Below are 20,202 nucleotides of genomic sequence, written 5' to 3' on the forward strand. Positions count from 1 at the left end.
CCTACAGGCAGTTGTAGGCCATCATGTTTGAGCTAACAATCAAACCAGAATCCTCTGAAAGAATGGCCAGTACTCTTAACCACTGAATCATCTCTCTGGCCTTGAATTAGTCATTTCCTTAAAATTAAAAACAATTATAGGAACAACAATTATAAAATACCTTGCTTTTTAAAAGAAAAAAAAATCTCCCCAGTAGAACAGAACTAAATAAATAGTAAAGGGTTCTTCTGCTTATATGTCCTAAGTCTTTACCATTGTATCTACAGCTCTAACTCTACATATATGAAAATTATACACAAGCACATAGGTCACCCTGGAATGGAATTAAAACATAATTCTGCTAAAAGAAAAAAAACCTCAAAACTTGGGTTTTTCCATGAAATGTATTTCAAGGTTTTAAAATTATAAGCCACATATACAACAGACTACAGAATCAAAAGAAACTTTATATGGCACAATCATTCTTTTCATTTCTAGAAGACAAAACCACACTTAATTAAAACTTCATTATAAGAAATTGTAAGCAAAAAAAATCACTTACTCAAATAAATGTATTTGAACAGCTTTTTTTTTTTTTTTTTTTTTTGGTTTTTCAAGACAGGGTTTCTCTGTAGAGCCCTGGCTGACCTGGAACTCACTTTGTAGACCAGGCTGGCCTCGAACTCAGAAATCCGCCTGTCTCTGCCTCCCAAGTGCTGGGATTAAAGGNGTGTGCCACCACCACCCGGCTTGAACAGTTTTTATGTTTTCAATTTACTTGATTCTCAAATAGGCAAAAAGCATAGAGAAGCTACGTTTTCACAATAAAAGACTTTAAATATTAAAAGTAGACTTCATAAAATGATCATATGTACAGTCTTATTTTAAAAATACCTTTATCAACAATGACACAAATAAAAATTGTAGTACGCAATGATGAAAAGTACACTTCTTACTGCTTTTAATTTCCTGGTGTGTTAGAGATTTAGAGACAATAAATGACCATTCTGGGGCTGGAGGGAGGGATGGTTCCAAGATTAAGAGAATTTGCTGCTTTTGCAAGGTCCCTGGTTCCGTTCCCAGCACGAACTTGGTGGCTCACAACTATTCATAAATCAATTTCCAGGGAATCAGGATGCCTTCTTCTGACCTCTGTGAATACCAGACACATGGTACACAGAAATACATGTAGGCAAAATAATCATACACATAAAAAGTAAAATAAAGCAATCTAAAACTTAAAAAAAAAAAAAAAGTAGCCCAGGAATCGTCAGTTTCCAAAATTATATTATTTTAAATATACTCATAACAATCTTAATAACAACTCTCTAACAGGAGCAGCAAAAAAAAAAAAATTCTTGTCTAAAGAATAAAATGTATTAGGTTTAATAGTAAGAAAGAAAGAAAGAAAGAAAGAAAGAAAGAAAGAAAGAAAGAAAGAAAGAAAGAAAGAAAGAAAGAGGGAGGGAGGGAGAGAGAGAGAGAGAAAGAGGGAGAGAGAAAGAGGGAGAGAGAAAGAAGGGAGAGGGAGAGAAAAAAATAATTCAATGAAAAATATAATTTAAAATTCTGGTCTCACAGTAAAAGAACAGCATTTTATGGAATCACATGATGAAATCACCCAATTAAGCACTTAATCTGCATTGAAATGTGTGTGTGTTTATAGCATGGAATGAAAAAAAAAAATAATTCAACAGTAGTTGAGGACTGATAACGCAGGTCAGTAGTACTGTCTTGCCTAGCACATAGGAGACCATAAATTTAACTGAGACCCATAAAAATGTAGAACCCAGGCCAGCAGTCACGGATCATGGGAACTCCACCAGGACAGGTAAGGGTTAAGACCTTGCAGCAAGAGCTAACATAATAGAAGAATCACTAACAGAGGGTGACAAGAGGCAAAACGATGGAAGAATATATGCTAGTCTGCCACTTGAAATGTCAATAGAGTAAGCAAACAAGGACAATACAAAGTTATACACTTGCTCATCAATTTTGAGGCTCCAGTAGCATTGTAACAGCACAAATATTTCCCAAGAAATTCTAAATACGGTCACTCCTACATCTTGTTCTTCTACTCAGATCTTAATTAGTATAACATAGATGCAAATTAAATGTTGTAATTAAAAGAAAAACTGATTAGACATGCACTTGTTGAGTGAACTTTCTTCAGTCTGCCCACAAAACACAGGTTAACACAGTTTACAGAAGTCCTGTCTTCTCACTTATATTTTAAAAATACTTTTTATATAACAAAATTCTCACTTATTTGTGATATTACAGGATACTATAAATGAATTAGCTAAGGTAATATATTTGCTATCTTTTTCTCCTACTTTGCATTGATCTCTGGCTGTGAAATTACTAAGTGGATCCTTACTTCTATCTCACCGGGTTTTTTTTTACTATTTGCTTTCCTAACTTTATTTGAATGTCCAAGAATTGCTTTTATTAAGAAAAATGTTCACAATATTTAAAAATAAACTATTCTAATTTGGATGCTACATGAATATGTTGATTAAATTCTCATTTGCTTTAATCAAATTTGTAACTACAAATACTTCATAGCCACTGAATCTTATTTTACCTGCATGTAATCTTAGTATTGCAGTGCATTAATTTGTGTTTTCAAGAACTTGTAATTATAATTAGTGGCATATCTGCACAGCTCTTTAATAGCTAGAAAGATCCATACATATTTATTGCTACCATGTAAATTACTTGCTTTATTAATGCATTTTAACAATTAAACATTTTGTTCCTTCTTTAAGAAAGTGAGAGTGCCTTAAAACCTGTAGACAAAAGTATTATTTCAGTTACAAAATGAAAACCTTGAAACTTACAGAATCCCTGGAGGTTTAAAAACAGTATACAGATTTTTATCTGATAAGCATAAAACCATTTTATAGCAGATATTCAATATGTAGCTGACACCCACCTCTCCCGAATATACCCTGCAACAATCCCCTAAAATCTAAAGCATGTAAGCATGTTTTTAGACAAATTCAAATTGGTTTTATTACATTTATTTTTGTGCACAAACATGCATGCAGGATACTGCAGCACAATACATGCCATGTGTGAAAATAAGAGGACAAGTTGCAGGAGCCGGTTATGTGGGTATGGATATCAAACTTATGTCACTGCTTGAGCTTGGCAGCATGGCCTTTACCCAGTGAGCTATCTGGCTGACTCTCAAGCTGGCACTGGACTTTCAATTAGTAGACTTCTACTTCCAGCCAACATGAAGTGATAGTGATTGGATTAGCTCATCTACCAGAAAATGATTTGCTAAAATACACAAAATAATGGTTTGCCAGATATTAGGTATTAAACATTGAATGACAGAGATTCTCTGACAAATTAACCAACAAAGCAATTCCTATAACTTCCCTGTTTACCGCCTTAACAATTTCCAAGTAAGTCATAAGGTGAACCCAGGCAGAACTTAGTAAGACCAAAGTCTTTATTTACATGGTTCAGAATACTTAAGAGCAAGCTGCATAAAGATACTGCCATAGAATGATGACAGATAGGCTTAATGAAGGACTATCTAAACCTGGAAATAGCCATGACCCCAGTAGTTTAAGCTGCTAATACAAAGTTGGTGTTCCCACGAGACAAAACAGAAAATATCCATGAGAAGTGTACTTAAAACAGTGGTGCCTCTAAAGTTCGAATAATTACTATAATTAATCTTTGATCAATGTAAAGTTCCCAGAAAACAAAGAAAGTCATGCCTAAAGATTTTACAAGGATGACTGGCTGAGTAATTTGAAATTCCTGGAAAGTTAGAATGTTACAAATCCATAATCAAATTATGGGACAGCCCCAGTGGTGGTGATATATGCTTTTAATCCCAACACTCAGAAGACAGAAGCAGTCAGACCTCTGTGAGCTCAATGACAGGCTGACCTTCAAAGTTAGTTTCAGGACAGCCAGAACTGTCCTTAGAGAAACCCAGTCTCAAAAAACCAAAAAGGAAAAAGAAAAAAAGAAATTGTGGAACAGGAAAGAAGAGACACAATACAGACCTTAGAAAATTAGAGATGTCAAAAGCCACAGCAAGGTAAAAGCAAAACATAGAGCTGGTCTAAGGGAGAAGTCATGTGGCCTGTAGTAAGCCAGGCCATGGGGCTGGGACTGCTCAAGCCCACTGAAGCACACATACCATATTATCACATGAACGTCACTATTGGTGAACATGAATTTATAGGATTTAACATTTGCCCTCTGGTTTCTTTGTTCCAATTCTTTCCAATTCTTCCTCTCTTCATTTTGTAATAAGAATGCTTACTCTGCATTACTGTATGTGACAAGTATGCAGCGTTACTAAAATTTATAGGAAACCATAGCTAAGAGATTTCCACTTCAGAAGAGACCTTAAGCATAACCTTCTGAATAATGTGGGAACTGTTATTCAGGGAAACTTCAGGGTCGTGGAGACTATAAAAAATAGACTAAATACAGTTTGCATTATGAGACAAACATCAGTTCTTGAGAGCTACAGATAGAATGTAGCATTTGGATAGATGATGTATTAAAGACCTGGTCCCCAATTGATGATGCTGTTTTAGAAGTTTCTGAAAACTTTAGGAGGTTGTACATAGCAAAGAAGTGGTTTACTTGGGTTAAGTCCCTGAAGTTATCAATTCCCTGGTCCTTCCAGTTTGCATAAACACAGCCCACCCCCTGCTCCCCAGCCACCACCGGTCTCCTACATACCATTTGAGGCTTATGACAATGGCCCCTCTACATACTCTGCCTTACCACATGAGTCTGAGAGTAGAACCATGTACCTCTAAACTAAAAATAAGCCAAAATAAATATCCATGTCTGACTTATTCTCATACTTGACATACGGATAGAAAATCAAAAACAGTAAGTAATCTAGAATAGATTCTTATACTATAGGTTATAAGCAAATACCATGCCATTTTACTCAAGGGACTTGAGTACCTCTGGGTATTAATATCTGCGGAGAGAACTAATCCCAATAAATTCCAAGGGACAACTGCATTCTTCTAAACTTAGTAACAGGAGCATACAATGAATAAAGATGCAAATGTAAATTGTGAGTAGTATCTAAACACCCCATTTTCTACATACCTTTACATAAAATCTATACTACCTATTTAAGAAACTTTTACCTAATCTGTTCAGTCTGCACGATCCCTTCTTTATGGCCTTCCAAACGAGCTGCCAATCTCTCTTTATCAAGGCGCACACACTCTTCATCCTAAAAATAATCAATGATTAGTAACATTTTTAAGTTTTAGTTACCTTATACATGGAAAAAATCACTACACAAAACTTCCTATCAGCCAGGCGGTGATGGCGCATGCCTTTGATCCCAGCACTTGGGAGTCAGAGGCAGGCGGATAATTTCTGAGTTTGAGGCCAGCCTGGTCTACAAAGTAAGTTCCAGGGCAGCCAGAGCTGTCCTGTAAACCCTGTCTGGGGGGGGGGGGGGGGAACAAAACTTTCTACCAAAATTACCACAGTACAGTTCCATGTAATATTGTTCTTAAGTCACCTTTTACTTACAGAGACAAGTGTATTTTGGATCATTTAAGTACGGAATGTATTTCTGATGTTCTTTGACTTACAATAGAGCTAAGTTCTAATAAACCGCATGTGCTGGTTACTTTTATGTCAACCTGACACTGGCTTGAGTCATTTGAGAAGAAAGAACCCTAGATGAGAAAATGCCTCCATAAGACTGGCCTATATGCAAGCCAATAGGGCATTTTCTTAATTAGTGATTGATGGAAGAAGGCCCAGCCCATTTTGGGTGATACCATCCCTGGGCTGATGGTCCTGGGTTCTATGATAAAGCAAGCTGAATAAGCCATAGAGAGCCAGCAAGTAAAAGCACCCCTCCATAACCTCTGCTTCAGGTCCTGACTCCAGGTTACTGTCCTGCCCTGACTTCCCTCAGTGATGGACTACGGATGTGGAAGTATAAGCCAAATAAACCCTCTCTCCCCCAGTTGCTTTTGGTTATGGTGTTTCATCACAGCAACAGGAACTTAAAATATCACAGCAAATTTAAAACATTAAGCCAAAGGTATATTTTATGCATCTACCTACTAAATATCATGACTTAAGTTTTCTGCTAGTACAAATATTAATGGCTGAGCCATCTTGCCAGCCCTTATAGATCCATTCCTGATGAAAAAATATCTAACTTTTAAAGGAAGTCTTCAAAGTTAATTTTTTTCATTTTGGATGTCGATTTTCTTTTTCAATCTGATGCCACAGGTCCTCAAATCTACCAAATAAGAAGTCAAAACACTAGAAGCAAAAAGTTAATAGCTGTCAAAGTTCCCTGGAACACAAAAATCTTCCTAAAAAGTTCCCAATAGTCTATTTCAAAATCTTATCTGACAAGGATGTGTGGCGCATGCCTATAATCCCAGCAGACAAGCATCAAGAGTTTAAAAACAATTTGCAGCTTGAGGTCAACCTGAGAAATATTATTTATAACTTAGAAAGCCATGTGAAATTTAGTTTGAATAGCATAGGGCTAATTAAGAAAAAAATCCAATTCAGTGGCACCTATTGAGGTCAATGTCTATATTCAACAAATAAATAAGGAGTAAAGTCAGGGTTAATAAATAAGAGTATATGAAACTAAATATGATACATTAGCATACTTAAGACTTCAAAAGAGAAAATACTGAGCTTCAATTCATTCCCTATTAGTTTTCTACCATGTAAAAAAAGTGTTAAAACAGACAAATCCGCTGAAGTAAATGCAAATATATTTTAGCAAACACATTGTAAGTTATAATCCACAATGGCCAAGGTCCTCAAGAAACTAATAATTTTGAAAATACAACCTAGTCAGAAATACTGACTTCATGTTTTCCTTTTCCTCCTTCCTGCAGATGTTTCAAGTTACTGGTAGCTTTGTATTTAACTTTTCTTGGGTGCTGATTTTTTTTTAAATGATTACATTGTGATATTTTCATATTTCCAAGTAAAGTATGGCCCTAGATGCATTCACTGTTTTAAAAGTGGCCAGAGTCTTCTTTCATATGAGGAAATGGGGAAACTTTGTTTTCCTGCCACAAAATTCATACTCAGTAGGGCAGAATGGCTCAGCAGCCAAAGTGTCTTGTTCTAATTCTGGCTATACAAACTCAGCAAGTCATTTCTCTGTGGTGTCCTCTTACTCACTATAGAGGAATCTGAATTCAGAACATGGCTGCTCTGGTGAAAGAAGACCTTCCAGGTCTGTGTGATCGGGCTGGAATACAGACACAACTTTGATCCTAGGAGACAGAGGCAAGTGGATCTCTAAATTCAAGGATAGCCTGGTATACAGCAAGTTTCAGGTAAAGAAAAGCTTAGGTCTAGGCGTGATGGTACACACCTTTAATTCCAGCACTCAGGAGACAGAGGCATGCAGATATCTGTCTGAGTTCTAGTCAGTTCAGTTCAGTCAGTTCATGGAATTCAGAGGCAGTTTTACCAGGAGAGTTTTACAGAGACAGGTTGAAGAGAGAACAAGCTAGACACAAGTAAAGACAGAATGAGCCAGAGAATGAGGAGACAGAAATTAAGAACATATTCCCAAAGTTAGTATGAGGCCAGGCAGAGCAATTCAGTCAGAAACTTCAAGAGAAGCCAGACTGAATCAGTCAGTCAGCTTGGAGAGGAATTTGCACCAGAACAGCTGAGGTAAACCAGTCAACAGAGTTCAGAAAGAACTAGAAATGGTGATCTTACTCAGCAGTATGTCTTAGAGGCAGAAAAGGCTCTAAGCCTAGACTAGATTGTACGGCAACTAGAAGCTTCCAGGACTAAGCCTAGGTTAGCAGTAAGCCTCCGAGATGACAATTACTACAGGAGAATAAGTTACATCTTATTTAAAATCTCACAAAGTCAAAGGGTGGTAGTAAAGAGTACACTACTTAATACACCTAAAACATTTAAACCAGTATCTTCTATAGACCTAAAACAATGAGTTAGCTATCATGACTTAAAGTACCAGGCCCCTGATTCATCTCAAATTATACTTAACTAAAGTTAATTGTTTTACGATCACATTATTACTAACTCCACTGCATATACCTGCCAACCAACATTACCCCTAGTTACCTTCCTCATCCTTACTTGTAGAAGCTTTGTTGTTTACATGGCAAAAAAAAGTAGTTACATTAGTCTAAACTTTAAAGATATATGGCTTCTAGTATTGTTAATACTTGATATTTCTTTATTATAAACTGATGCAGATTCATAAAACTGCAAGATTTTAAATTCCTAGCAAATTATTCTCTACACCCAGAGGTTTCCTATGCATATAAATAATATGGAGCTTTTGAATAAGTTATTAATATGTATTTCTATATGTAACTAAAACTCCAAAGGATATCTTGCCCATAATAATAACTGGTCAACTAATGGTAACAGCATTTTTTTAAATTGTTCAAAAGTACACATTATGAATAATACTACTATCTTCTAATACGCATAGTATATGTTATAGCTCAATCTAGTTAACATTGTCATTACTTTACATATTGCCACTTTTTTTGTGCTGAAAACACTTCTTCCTTAATGTTCTTCAAAATACAATATAGCTTACTAGTTACCACCACTATACAACAGATACTCTAAAGGTAATTACATTTCTTACCTGTTCTGTATTTCAAGTAAATGTTTTATTTAGAACCAAAAAAAAATAACTTCAAAATACTCAGATATTAAAGAGATGGTTGCTATCTAATGGGCTTTTGAGAGGCAGTTGGATTCTAAGGGTTCTTCTACCTTACAGCTCTAATGCACTGATGAGCTCCACAGACCTGTAGGAATGGAGCCTGTTGGAAAGTTATTCAGGCTGTGCTCTGAAATGGTTATCTTGTTCCACATATGACATCTGTTTCTCTCTGCAGTAAGGTGGGCAGAGAGAACTATGCCTTTATGCCATATTCTTTCTTGCACAGGTCCAAAAACAGTGTGGCCAGGCAACTGTGGGCTAACACCATGAGCCACAGCAGGCCTTTCTTTACGCTGCTCCTCTCCTCAGGTATTTTGTCACAGTGACAAGGAGTTCCCAGCACACTATGCTCCCCAGCTGTGCTCACTAAAGCACAAGCCATCTCGAGCCTGTGTCAGCAGCACTTTAATCAGAGTCACAGGCCGGAAAGGTAAAGCACGGCTCCACACTACCTGATTCTCCAAGTCGTCAAAAGAGAGCCTGAGACCAGTCCTGGCCTTCAGCATATCTATCCTTTTATGTGTGATTTATGAAGGCTCCCCTATAACAGTAATACAACAGCAAGATGGGGGTGAAGCAATCAAGACTACAGGACCCTAAAACTCTAGAGAACTTAGCACATGACCTTTAATATGATCAGGTAATAGTTTCTCACCTTAGATGTAGGACATGGTATTCATCAACAGGGCAAAGAATAGCAAAGCAAATGAAATGGCATATTCATCACAGAGCTTAGATCTGAGAGTTAACACAGTAACACAAGCAAGTTACCTATTTATTATATTTCTTTTGAGAAAAAGTAAAGCTGTTAGAATTACTATAAAGCTTTTTTGTTTGTATGTTTTTGTCTTTGGGGTTTTGTTTTGTTTTGTTTTACAAAACAGGACTTTTCTGTGTAGCCCTGGTTTTCCTGGAACTCGCTCTGTAGATCAGGCTGGCCCTGAACTCAAGACATCTACCTGCCTCTGCCTACCCCAGTGCTGGGATTAAAGGCATGTGCCACCACTGCCCAGCCCATGAAGAATTCTTATTTCTACCCAATTCCACTTTTAATAACAAAATAAATTATTTTAAAAGTAGAGTTCTATTACCTCAATTCGTGGTTTCTTTGCTTCTGCTAAAACTTCATCTGCAGCTCTTTTGACTACAACAAAAATAAATATAAGTAAATGTATACTTTATGAAAGGGGTTTTTATTTAGTGTTGAAGATAATGATATATCAGGTGTACCTTGAGTAGACCGCTGAAGACCTATTTCCAAGGGGGCACTCCTGTCTATGCTTGCTGATGTTGCTGAAAATGGAAAAGAAAAATCATAAGCAGATCGGTATTTAAGTGTAGAATATATATATGGTATTATTCTAAGGGAAACACTCGTTTTGTTTTATTTCTTATATCCTTAGGAGGAATTTCCCCAGGTAAAATGGTTTCAAAACAGCTCTATAACAGTACTTTATTAACAAGATGACTCAGAATTAGAAAGTCTGTGAAAGAACAACTATTTTTAAAAATTTAGCTTACAAACTACTGAGAAGCTAATTACTGAAGTTAACTAATCACTTCAGATTATACTCTGGTATAGCAAACACATTTAAAAAGTATGCTTCCCCCAAATACTTAAATATGCACATATTGTAGAACATACGAATTGTACTTATTCACAATTGGTAGGAAACTTCCAACTAGCCTTCAAATTATTTTATTTTTGAATGCCTCAAAATAAAACTATTAAAAACGAGGGGTGGGGAGGGCTGGAGAGATGGCTCAGTGGTTAAGAGCACCGACTGCTCTTCCGAAGGTCCTGAGTTCAAACCCCAGCAACCACATGGTAGCTCACAACAATCTGTAATGATATCTGACGCCCTCTTCTGGTGCACCTGAAGACAGCTACAGTGTACTTAAATATAATAAATAAATCTTTAAAAAAAAAGGGGGGGAGGGAGGGGGGAGGGGGAGAGAGAGAGAGAAAGAAAGAGAGAGAGAGAGAGAGAGAGAGAGAGAGAGAGTGAAGGAATGAACCTGGTCCCTTCCACCAAGTTTCTACTCCCCTATATAAATACCTATTGTCTTATATATCCTTCTACAGATATGAGAAATACAATTATACTTTATTTGTACTATTTTCCAAAAGGCAGCAGAGTATGCAGAATATTCTGACACTTGTTTCCCATTTACAAGAGTATTAGCTCAGACAACCCTTCCACTCCAGTAGCTATTCCTATTGTATGGAATAATTATAATTCATTTGACTGCTTGCCTATGAGTAGGCAGTTTCTAAGTCTTTTGTCACTTTTTACATTTTCAAGGATAGCTCTAGGCCACTTCCAAATGTAGGATGTCACCGGGCGTGGTGGCGTATGCCTTTAATCCCAGAGGCAGGCGGATTTCGATGCCAGCCTGGTCTACAGAGTGAGTTCCAGGACAGCCAGGGCTACACAGAGAAACCCTGTCTTGAAAAACCAAAAAAAAAAAAAAAAAATGTAGGGTGTCTTGTTTGTAATGAGCTGTCCACATCCTCAGGAAGGGTATAAAGTGACAGAGCCAGCAATGCCGAATGCTTCCTAACAGCTTCCCCAGGGTTCAATGACAAACAGCAACACGTAAGACCTGATTTTTGTATCCTTTAAATTTGTAATTACTATACAATATTATGTATACAAGTGATTTATTACCTTTTCTGTTAATTCTATAACTATTCAAGTTGTTGGTCTTTTGTTCATCTATCTACTTCCAAGGTCCCACTTCATGTGTTAACTAGTACTATAGACCCTTTTTCTTTTTACACAGGAGTTAAAACATTTTCCACCTTATCAGGGCTTTTTGTTATGATACAGAACTTGCTTTATTTTTATCAAAACATTAACTGAAAATCACACCTTCTCCCATTGATATGACATATGTCTTCATTTCAATATTAAATTGGTATGTGTATTTCTAGAGTCACATACACTGCCATCATACTACAAGGCTAGCCAGCCTCACATCTGTATTTCTCATCCAACACATGGAAGTTGTTTTATTAACATATCCATTGACTCACTTTCTCAGTTATAGGTCTTTAAGTTCTCCACTCCACAATGATTATAGTCTTTGCTCATTATTTTCCTCACATTGGTACAACACTCAATTTCACCAAATAAAATTTAAAATTATTCTGTAGATCTACTGTTCAAAAAAAGTTGTTTAGATTTTTGAGATCACGTTAACTCATATTAACAATTACTAACTTTGTGTTAAGTAATTATAACATGCTTACAAACATGATATTAACAGCTGTTCAACTTTTTCATTGGCCGAGTATCATGTTTTACAAATTAACAAAACAATACATCTGAGAACTAAATTTGTCCTAGGGAAAACACAAGAAATGATGTGGATAAGCAACTCACTGAGGCATTTCCAAAGTGACCCTATTTACCAGATGCATTTGAGACACTTAGTAAAATGAAGAATTCTAGACTCCCTTCAACACACTTTTTAATGGAGAGAAAATTAAGAGTGAGCCTAAAAAGGAAAAGAATATAAACATATATATGTGTACGTGTATGTGTGTGTGTATATACACACTTTTTTAAACAGATATACTATGAATCTCATGTTCCAAATAATTAAATTTCCCTTGAATCAAAACAGACAAAAATAAATTGGAAGCCTTTTTTCAATCTTTCCATCACAATTGCATTTGTAGGAATGGTATTCCTCCTCATTCCTTGTTTACCTCCCATAAAAGTAACAAGATTTTGCATTCTGTACAGTGTCCAAATGTAATTTTCGGAATAAGCATGGAAGGTCAGTAGTAAAGCACCCGCCACACGAACCCAGCAATCTGAGTTTGATTACTGGAAGCTACATAAAGGTAGACAAAAACTGACTCCAAGTTATTCTCTGACCTCAACATTCAAGCTGTGGTACATGCAACCACATACACACAGACATACAATTTGGGGGTAGGGAGTGTAAAGAATTAGGCATTCACTACATGAAAATAGCAAAAGCAAACAGTCCTGGAGGTCCTCCTATTACCCACCAGAGTCTCCGCACACCAACACTCGAGCTTAAAAACAAGGACAAGTGTGACATAACTGCTGTCACTGGCTTACTGGTAATCAATTCCACCCTAGGGAAGATGAGGTTGACTTCTGTAATATCAACTCACGTATATTTATAAGAAAATAATCATTTATTCAGTTAAGTATCTACTATACACTACTGTCCTAAATTTCACTGAGTAGTAATAAGTAAGACAACTGAAACAACTGTTTCTATAATGTTCGTTCTCAAAAAGACTCCACAGACATATCCAAGTAAGCAATAAATGTAATTTCAGGTAAAAATATGATTTTTTTTTAAAATAAATAGGATGTTATTACATAAAGAAAGGTATGAGGTTAGATGTCATTTTGTATTTTACAACGAGCAGAGATATCCTCACTGACAGAAGAATATTTGAGCACAGATGGAATATGAGAGCCTATTGACAAAACAGACAATTGAAGACAGAATTGCAAAGGCAGAGTCTGAGATCCAGTAGACCAATGCAAGATCAATAACCGGCTGCTGGGATAAAAGAAGGCTGATGGAAGATGAAGTCATAGAGATTTAGGCAGAAACAAAATCATGGAGTCCACATGGCAAGACATATGAGCTTTATCCTCACAAAAAGTGTGATGGAAACCACAAAGTGCCATCATTAGGTAAATGGCAAAATTAAATTTAAATACTTTTAAAAACTAAATCTTGTTAGATAAGCTATAGCAAATTGAGAGTAGGAACCTGTGAGAAAGTTTCAGAGCAGAGGAAAGACACATGGGTTGCTGTAGAGGAAACACTGTCGTAGTTTTCAAGGCAGAGAAAGGACTTACAAATGTTACAGATAGGTCAGAAATGATTTCCCACCAGGGTTTAAGGTCTAAATCACTGCACAGTTATGTAAGGTACCACCACTCCTAAGATGAGAACAGACTCAGTTTTGTTTTATGTGGGTGGAGATGGAAAGAAGTAAATTAGGCTCTCTATTTTAGACTTGTTAAATTTCAGATGCCTGTACAACATTTAAAGGAAGATGACAACAGTAAATCTATAAATATGAAGAAAAGTCAGTAGGAGAAAAAGAATGCAGCTAACACTTGAATATGAGGGTTGGGGCACTGATGCTCTCGTTACGTTGAAAACTCATCTATAAATTTGACTTCTCAAAAACACTGTTCAAGAAAAAATACACTGCTGCTTACTAGAATGTACTTAACAATAGCATATAGTCAATAACCCATATTCTAGAATATTTTACACATGATATACAGTGAAAAAATACCTAAGAACTGCCAGAAATCACTTCGTTCAATACTATGGAATAGCCTAAAAAGGTGATGGCATTACAAGATTCCATCACGTGAGAGATGCTGACTCAGCTTACAACTGTAATAAATGACTAGAAAACTATAACATACTGCCCTTGATTTTATAGTTATGACTTAATACTGCATCTTATGATTGTTTACACTTCTCACAACAGTGAATGGTATCATACAGTAGAAATATATCCCTGTGCCTAAGTTCTGATAAGTTTTAACTGTGTCTAATAAACTTCTATATTATAAATGAATAAAAATCAGGGCTGGAGAGATGGCTCAGTGGTTAAGAGTACTGACTGCTCTTCCAGTGGTCCTGAGTTCAATTTCCAGCAACTACATGGTGGCTCCCAACCCACTTGTAATGGGATCCAACGCCCCCTTTTGGTGTGTCAGACACACCTGCAACAGTGTACTCATATAAGTAAAATAAATAAATCTTAAAAAACAAATAAAATCATTTTCACATTTATGAAAAACCTTTTTTGTCCTTGTACTTCTATGTTTAAGCTATTATACAACATAACACACCTTTTTTCATAATTTCTTTGTGATGGCTAATTTTTCCAAGATTGGCACAAATCTAAAAACCAAAACAAAAACCCTCATCACATAAGTGGACCTGTACTTATTAAATCCAAACTGTTCAAAGGCCTTCAGCAATATGAATAGAGCAGGATATTTACAGCATAAAACTTGGAAGATGTTACCTAGAGATTTTAGAGTTTCAAGAGAAAAAGAAAACTCAAACCATAAGAAATGTCCTGGGGCTAGAGAGATGGCTCGGTGATTAAGAGCACCGACTGCTCTTCCAAAGGTCCTGAGTTCAAAAATCCCAGCAACCACATGGTGGCTCACAACCATCCGTAATGAGATCTGACACCCTCTTCTGGTACATCTGAAGACAGCTACAGTGTACTTACATATAATAATAAATAAAAATATTAAAAAAAAAAAAAGAAAGAAAGAAAGAAATGTCCTGGCTAATTTTATGTCAACTTGGCACAAGTTATTAGGGAAGAGAAAGCCTCAGTTGAGAAAATGTTTCAATATAATTATCTGTAGGCAAAGTGTGTAGTGCATTTTCTACACTGGTGGCTGATGTGGGAGGGCCCCGTCACTGCAGGTGGTAACAACCCTGAGCACCACGGTTGTCTGGGAGGCCATGAGAAAGCAGGCCAAGCAAGCTATGAGGAACAAGCCAATAAGCAGCACTCCTACAAAGCCTCTGCATCAATTCCCGCCTCAAGTTCCGGCTCTGACTTCCCTAGATGATGGACTATGAGCTGTAGGGTGAAATTCATTCCCAGATTGATTTCGGTCATGGTCATGGTGCCTCATTACAGCAATAGAACCCCTAAGGCAACAAGACATAGACATGTCAAAAAATATATTGAAAGATGAACGAATGGAAAGAAAACCCAAGGTCTAGTTTCCCAAATGTCAAGTCAAAGACTTCAAAGAAGCAAGTGTCCAACACTATCAAATGTTCATAGGTAAAGTACCCACTTAGGACCTTTGGAAGAGCAGTCGGTGCTCTTAACCACTGAGCCATCTCTCCAGCCCCAGGACATTTCTTATGGCTTGAGTTTTCTTTTTCTCTTGAAACTCTAAAATCTCTAGGTGACATCTTCCAAAAAAAAAAAAAAAGTAGCAATCCTAAAGTCTCTCTGGCTTCATTGAGACAGTGAGGATGAGAGCTAGGCAGAAGGAACTTCAAGAAAGGTAACAAATGAGCAGAGGCAGTCTGTCACCTCTTCCTTTTCATAGTAATAAAGAGAAACAGTGATGGAGTGTGGAATCAACAACAGTTTTTAAAGCATAGATCTCTTCTACATCTCTTCTAAAAGGAGAAAACAGTAAAGCAAGACAGAAATAATAATGTACAGAGGCAAAGTCTCTAACCATATAAAAAGAACACTCACATGAGGGGGGGAGTGACAACCTAAAGAGAGACAGTTTGTGCAACTTCAGGGAGAAGCACACAGACACAGCTTCTGGTAGGGTATTGAGTGGAATACAAAATTTCCCACTACATCTATTTTCATAGGAAAGTTAAAAAAAAAAAAAACAAACAAATAGTGTTCAAACATGAGAGCAAATTTAGTACTCACATGCTTCCCCATTGAGGTATCCAAGTAGGTCTTTTCGGTCAGGTCTTCTAACCACAGGGATATTTTCAGTCTGAAGCCAAAATTTTACATTAGATATTGAATAGAAGCAACTATGAAACTTGACAAATACCATGTAATCTCTGAATTTATTATCTAACATATCTTGGTAACATGTATTTAAAGTCACATTTATTTTTAAAAGTGCTAAAAAGAAGCTAAACATTTTGAAGATTTCTCAAATGTTAATTTTCAGTAATTTACTTTTGAAACTTTATCTTTTTGCAAAGTACCAATCCCAGGCTCTCAGCCCTTGGCTTTACTGTTCTTTTTTAATTGCACTCAGGATGTTATAAGGCCACACTTATAAGGCTTAGCATTTATAAGGCCACAGCTTTTCAGTCCCAATATTGTCTCACTTTATACAGTATGTGTAGTGCTTTTCCCCCCCCACAGACCAAACCTCTTCATTAACTATTCAACTGAAATTCTTCCCAATGAGCTATATAAACACTAAATATATATTTTGATAATCAATAAGAATGAGAAAAATAAACTATAAAAAATGTTAACTATAGTATTTAACCTTCTACATCTTTTTCCCTTGAATATATATAAATTCAAATAGCAGAGAGAAAAAAAATTTTAAAAAAATCTTGTGTGATAGCATGCATTTAGAAAAATGAGTAGTTTTTCTTTAATCTACCTACAATCATCACTTATAAAAATATGATTGTAATTGGGGCTGTGGAGATGGCTCATCAATTAAAGCACTTGCTGTTCTTACAGAAGATCAAAGTTTGATTTCCAGCATTCCCAGTTACAGGTTGCTCACAACCACCTATAACTCTAGTTCATGGAAGGGGTTAAATGCCTCTGGCCTTCTCTGGTACCTGCAGTAAGTCATATGTACTTAGAGACACACAAAGACACCTAAGTAAAAAAAATAGCAAATCTTTTTTAAAGATGATTAAAATAAACAAAATGTACACTGCAGGCATCAAGTCATCTTTGGGCCAATGATTTTTGCCATTACCACAATTTTCCTTATCATTTTTCTAATGTAAACAACGGCGTGCAAGAAAAACTGGTTGCCAAGGGATTACATAGATAAAAACCTTTGTCAACTATTATAAACAACAATGAAGTGATGAGAACCCTTAGTATCACTAGCCAATTACATCACAATGACCACCGTATCACTACACCCATTATTTGCACATACTTTTTTCTGACTTAACTGAACAAATAGATCACTTATTTTTTTCTTCAGCTTATATATGGAAAAACTTTAATTTATATAAGGAATATATATATATATATATATATATCATATATATGTAACATACATATTCCTTATATAAATTTGTATATATGACTATAAGTTGAAAATCTACAAGTATTTCTTTCCCTGTTATTTTTTAACCAGCATACCTAGAACATTACACATACCTGAATTAATATTCTTTTTGGTTTTGTTTTATTGTTTTTCAAGACAAGGTTTCTCTATGTAGACCTAGCTATCCTGAAACTCATTCTGGAGATGAGAGAGGCTTTGATCTCGCAGAGATCCACCTGCATCTGCCTCCCAAGTACTGAAATTAAAGGTATGCAGAATTTTAGATCTCTGCCTCATGTCATTTAAAAATTTTTTAAGTAAAACAAGGGTTATGTTATATGACTATAAATATAAGTCCTAGAGTCCACAATAACAATGGTAACCTACTAGTTATGAACTATAACCACTCATAAGAATAGTCTTGCTAGGTGGTGGTGGCACGAATCTTTAATCTCAGCACTCAGGAGGAGGCAGAGGTAGTGGATCTGAGTTCGAGGCAGCACACATCTGATCCCAGCACTTGAGGGTAAACAAGAGAACCACAAGTTCAAAGCCATCCTCAATTACACAGGTATTAGAGGAAGGCCTGGGTTACATGAGACCTGTGTCCTCCCAATACCCAAAGAAAGTATGTGGGGAACCATCTTAGTTGCACATTTACGGCAATTTGCCATATCAAGCTCAAATAATTCAAAATCCTACTTATCAGTTTTTAAAGTTCCTTGCCAGTACAGGATCCTCATCCTAGCAATCTCTGTGAAATGAGACACCTTTAAATGGTCCTAATAACTTCTCAATAATCGATTTTCAAACACTGAGAAAGCAGATAAAACTGAAAAACAATACATTTGTCAATAAAGTACAAAAAGAACTGTTTTGTTTAAAATTCTAAAGAAGTTATTTGTTTGCATTAGGTTTATTTATTGAGATTTTCATACTCTAGTACTAAATTTATATCATTTTTATGCCTTCTTCCCCTGTAATATGTTTATACTAAGAAAAGTTTTTTTGAAATTAAACTATAGTTCTGAATTATCAGAGTTCTTCCACTTATATATTTTGAAACATCTATATAAGTACTTTTAAAAGTTGACATAAACATTACCTATATTTTTACATGAATAATGAATTGCCGACTAAAAAAATCAGAATAAATCACATAGCAGCTTAATTTTCACTCTCCATGACAATTTCAGACATCTGAAACCCATGGGTGAAGTTATCTATAACTGTTTGATCAATGGAGTTTTAAAATGATTTCTACTTACAGCTGCACGCCGGACATAAACAGGATGCGAAAGATGCACATTGTTAAGGAGAAACAAGATAGAATCCAATGTATAGTACTCTCTGGGTTGGCCTTCCTTTCCAGTCCTAAAATGATTAAGGCAAGACTTTTATTAATATTCTTAAGTTAAATATTTGGCCTTAGTTACATGCATTCATTTATCTATATCTAGTTGATTATCTGACATAGTTATTACTTAACATAGCAAAAATATACATGCAATATAAACTGTCATATTGAGTTGTCATTGGAGTGGAAGACGACAAATAAAAAAAATGTAAAAAAAAAAAACAAAACAGGGAGAGCGCAGAAATTCATACATTAAAAATACTATTTTTTTCTTTCTTTTTTTTTTTTTTAAAGACAGGCAAGGTCTCATGTATTCCAACTGACTTCCAAGCAGTTACCCAGCAGAGGACAGCATGTACTCTCCAGCATATCTCACTGTATGTGGTGCTGGAGATCAACTGCAGACTCAGACATACTAGGCAAGCACTCTCTACCAACTGAGCTACATCCTCAACCCCACTGTATATTTTAAAATAAGACCTAAATTGAGTTCTGAACTCTGTCAACAGAGAAAAAAATAAAATCCAACCAGCTGCACAATGGAGAAAACAACTACTTAGATGAAGGTTTTACTAGGGATGCACTTACAAGATGCACATTGTATAACTCTAAACAAGATACTGCTGTACAACATCCTCAACAATAGTCTATAAGTTAAAAGGATGAACTTCAAAGAGATGATCCTTATAACATCTCTCAAACTAGACTAATAAAACAAAACCAAAATGTAACTCTGTGATCAAACAATGTAGTCTTGGGGATACAAGCTCTCTAATGATAACACATATACTGCTCTACAAGCAGTTCCTTTCTCCTACTTCTTATGACTGTTCAACTGTATGAATTCATTTAAATACAGCTCACTGAAATTTGTCCTAAACCTCCTTTACTAGCCTCTATTATCACTTTTCCTCTAAACAAGTGGTTCTCAGCCCTCCTGATGCTACAAACCTTTAATACAATTCCTCGTGTTGTGACCACCAACTAAAAAATAATTTCCATTGCTACTTCATAACTGTAACTTTGCTGCTGTTATAAATGTAAACTATGTTTTCTGATGGTCTCAGGTGACCCCTGGAAAGGGTCTTTCCACACCCTCCAGAAAGGTCTCAACTCACAGGTTAAGAACCACTGCTCTAAACTGATATTATGTCAAATCACTCATTAATAGTTATTATACAAATTATCATAAAAATAGAAAGCACTGAATACATTAAGGGTACTGACTAATCTTTTATCGATATACATTTAGATGTGCATACATGTAGAGTTAATAACTTCTGCTGAAAATTTGATGTTGAAAGTTTTAAGTTTCTTCTAAGTTTTACTTTTTCACTCCT

General features: G+C 35.9%; 1 protein-coding gene across 1 annotated transcript in view; it reads right to left on the bottom strand.

The window, feature by feature from the left end:
* The window catches only part of Cdc73 (cell division cycle 73), a 94,604-nt gene that overhangs the window by 72,420 nt on the left and 1,982 nt on the right, over positions 1 to 20,202 (bottom strand). The window contains exons 2-6 of the mRNA XM_021198424.1: positions 18,774 to 18,879; positions 16,170 to 16,239; positions 9,938 to 10,000; positions 9,799 to 9,851; positions 5,130 to 5,218 (exon numbers count right to left, since the gene is read on the bottom strand). Coding sequence (XP_021054083.1) covers positions 5,130 to 5,218; positions 9,799 to 9,851; positions 9,938 to 10,000; positions 16,170 to 16,239; positions 18,774 to 18,879 — 381 coding nt within the window. The remainder of the gene's footprint in view (positions 1 to 5,129; positions 5,219 to 9,798; positions 9,852 to 9,937; positions 10,001 to 16,169; positions 16,240 to 18,773; positions 18,880 to 20,202) is intronic.

Source organism: Mus pahari, chromosome 5 (genome assembly GCF_900095145.1).
Source record: "Mus pahari chromosome 5, PAHARI_EIJ_v1.1, whole genome shotgun sequence".
Lineage (NCBI taxonomy): Eukaryota > Metazoa > Chordata > Mammalia > Rodentia > Muridae > Mus > Mus pahari.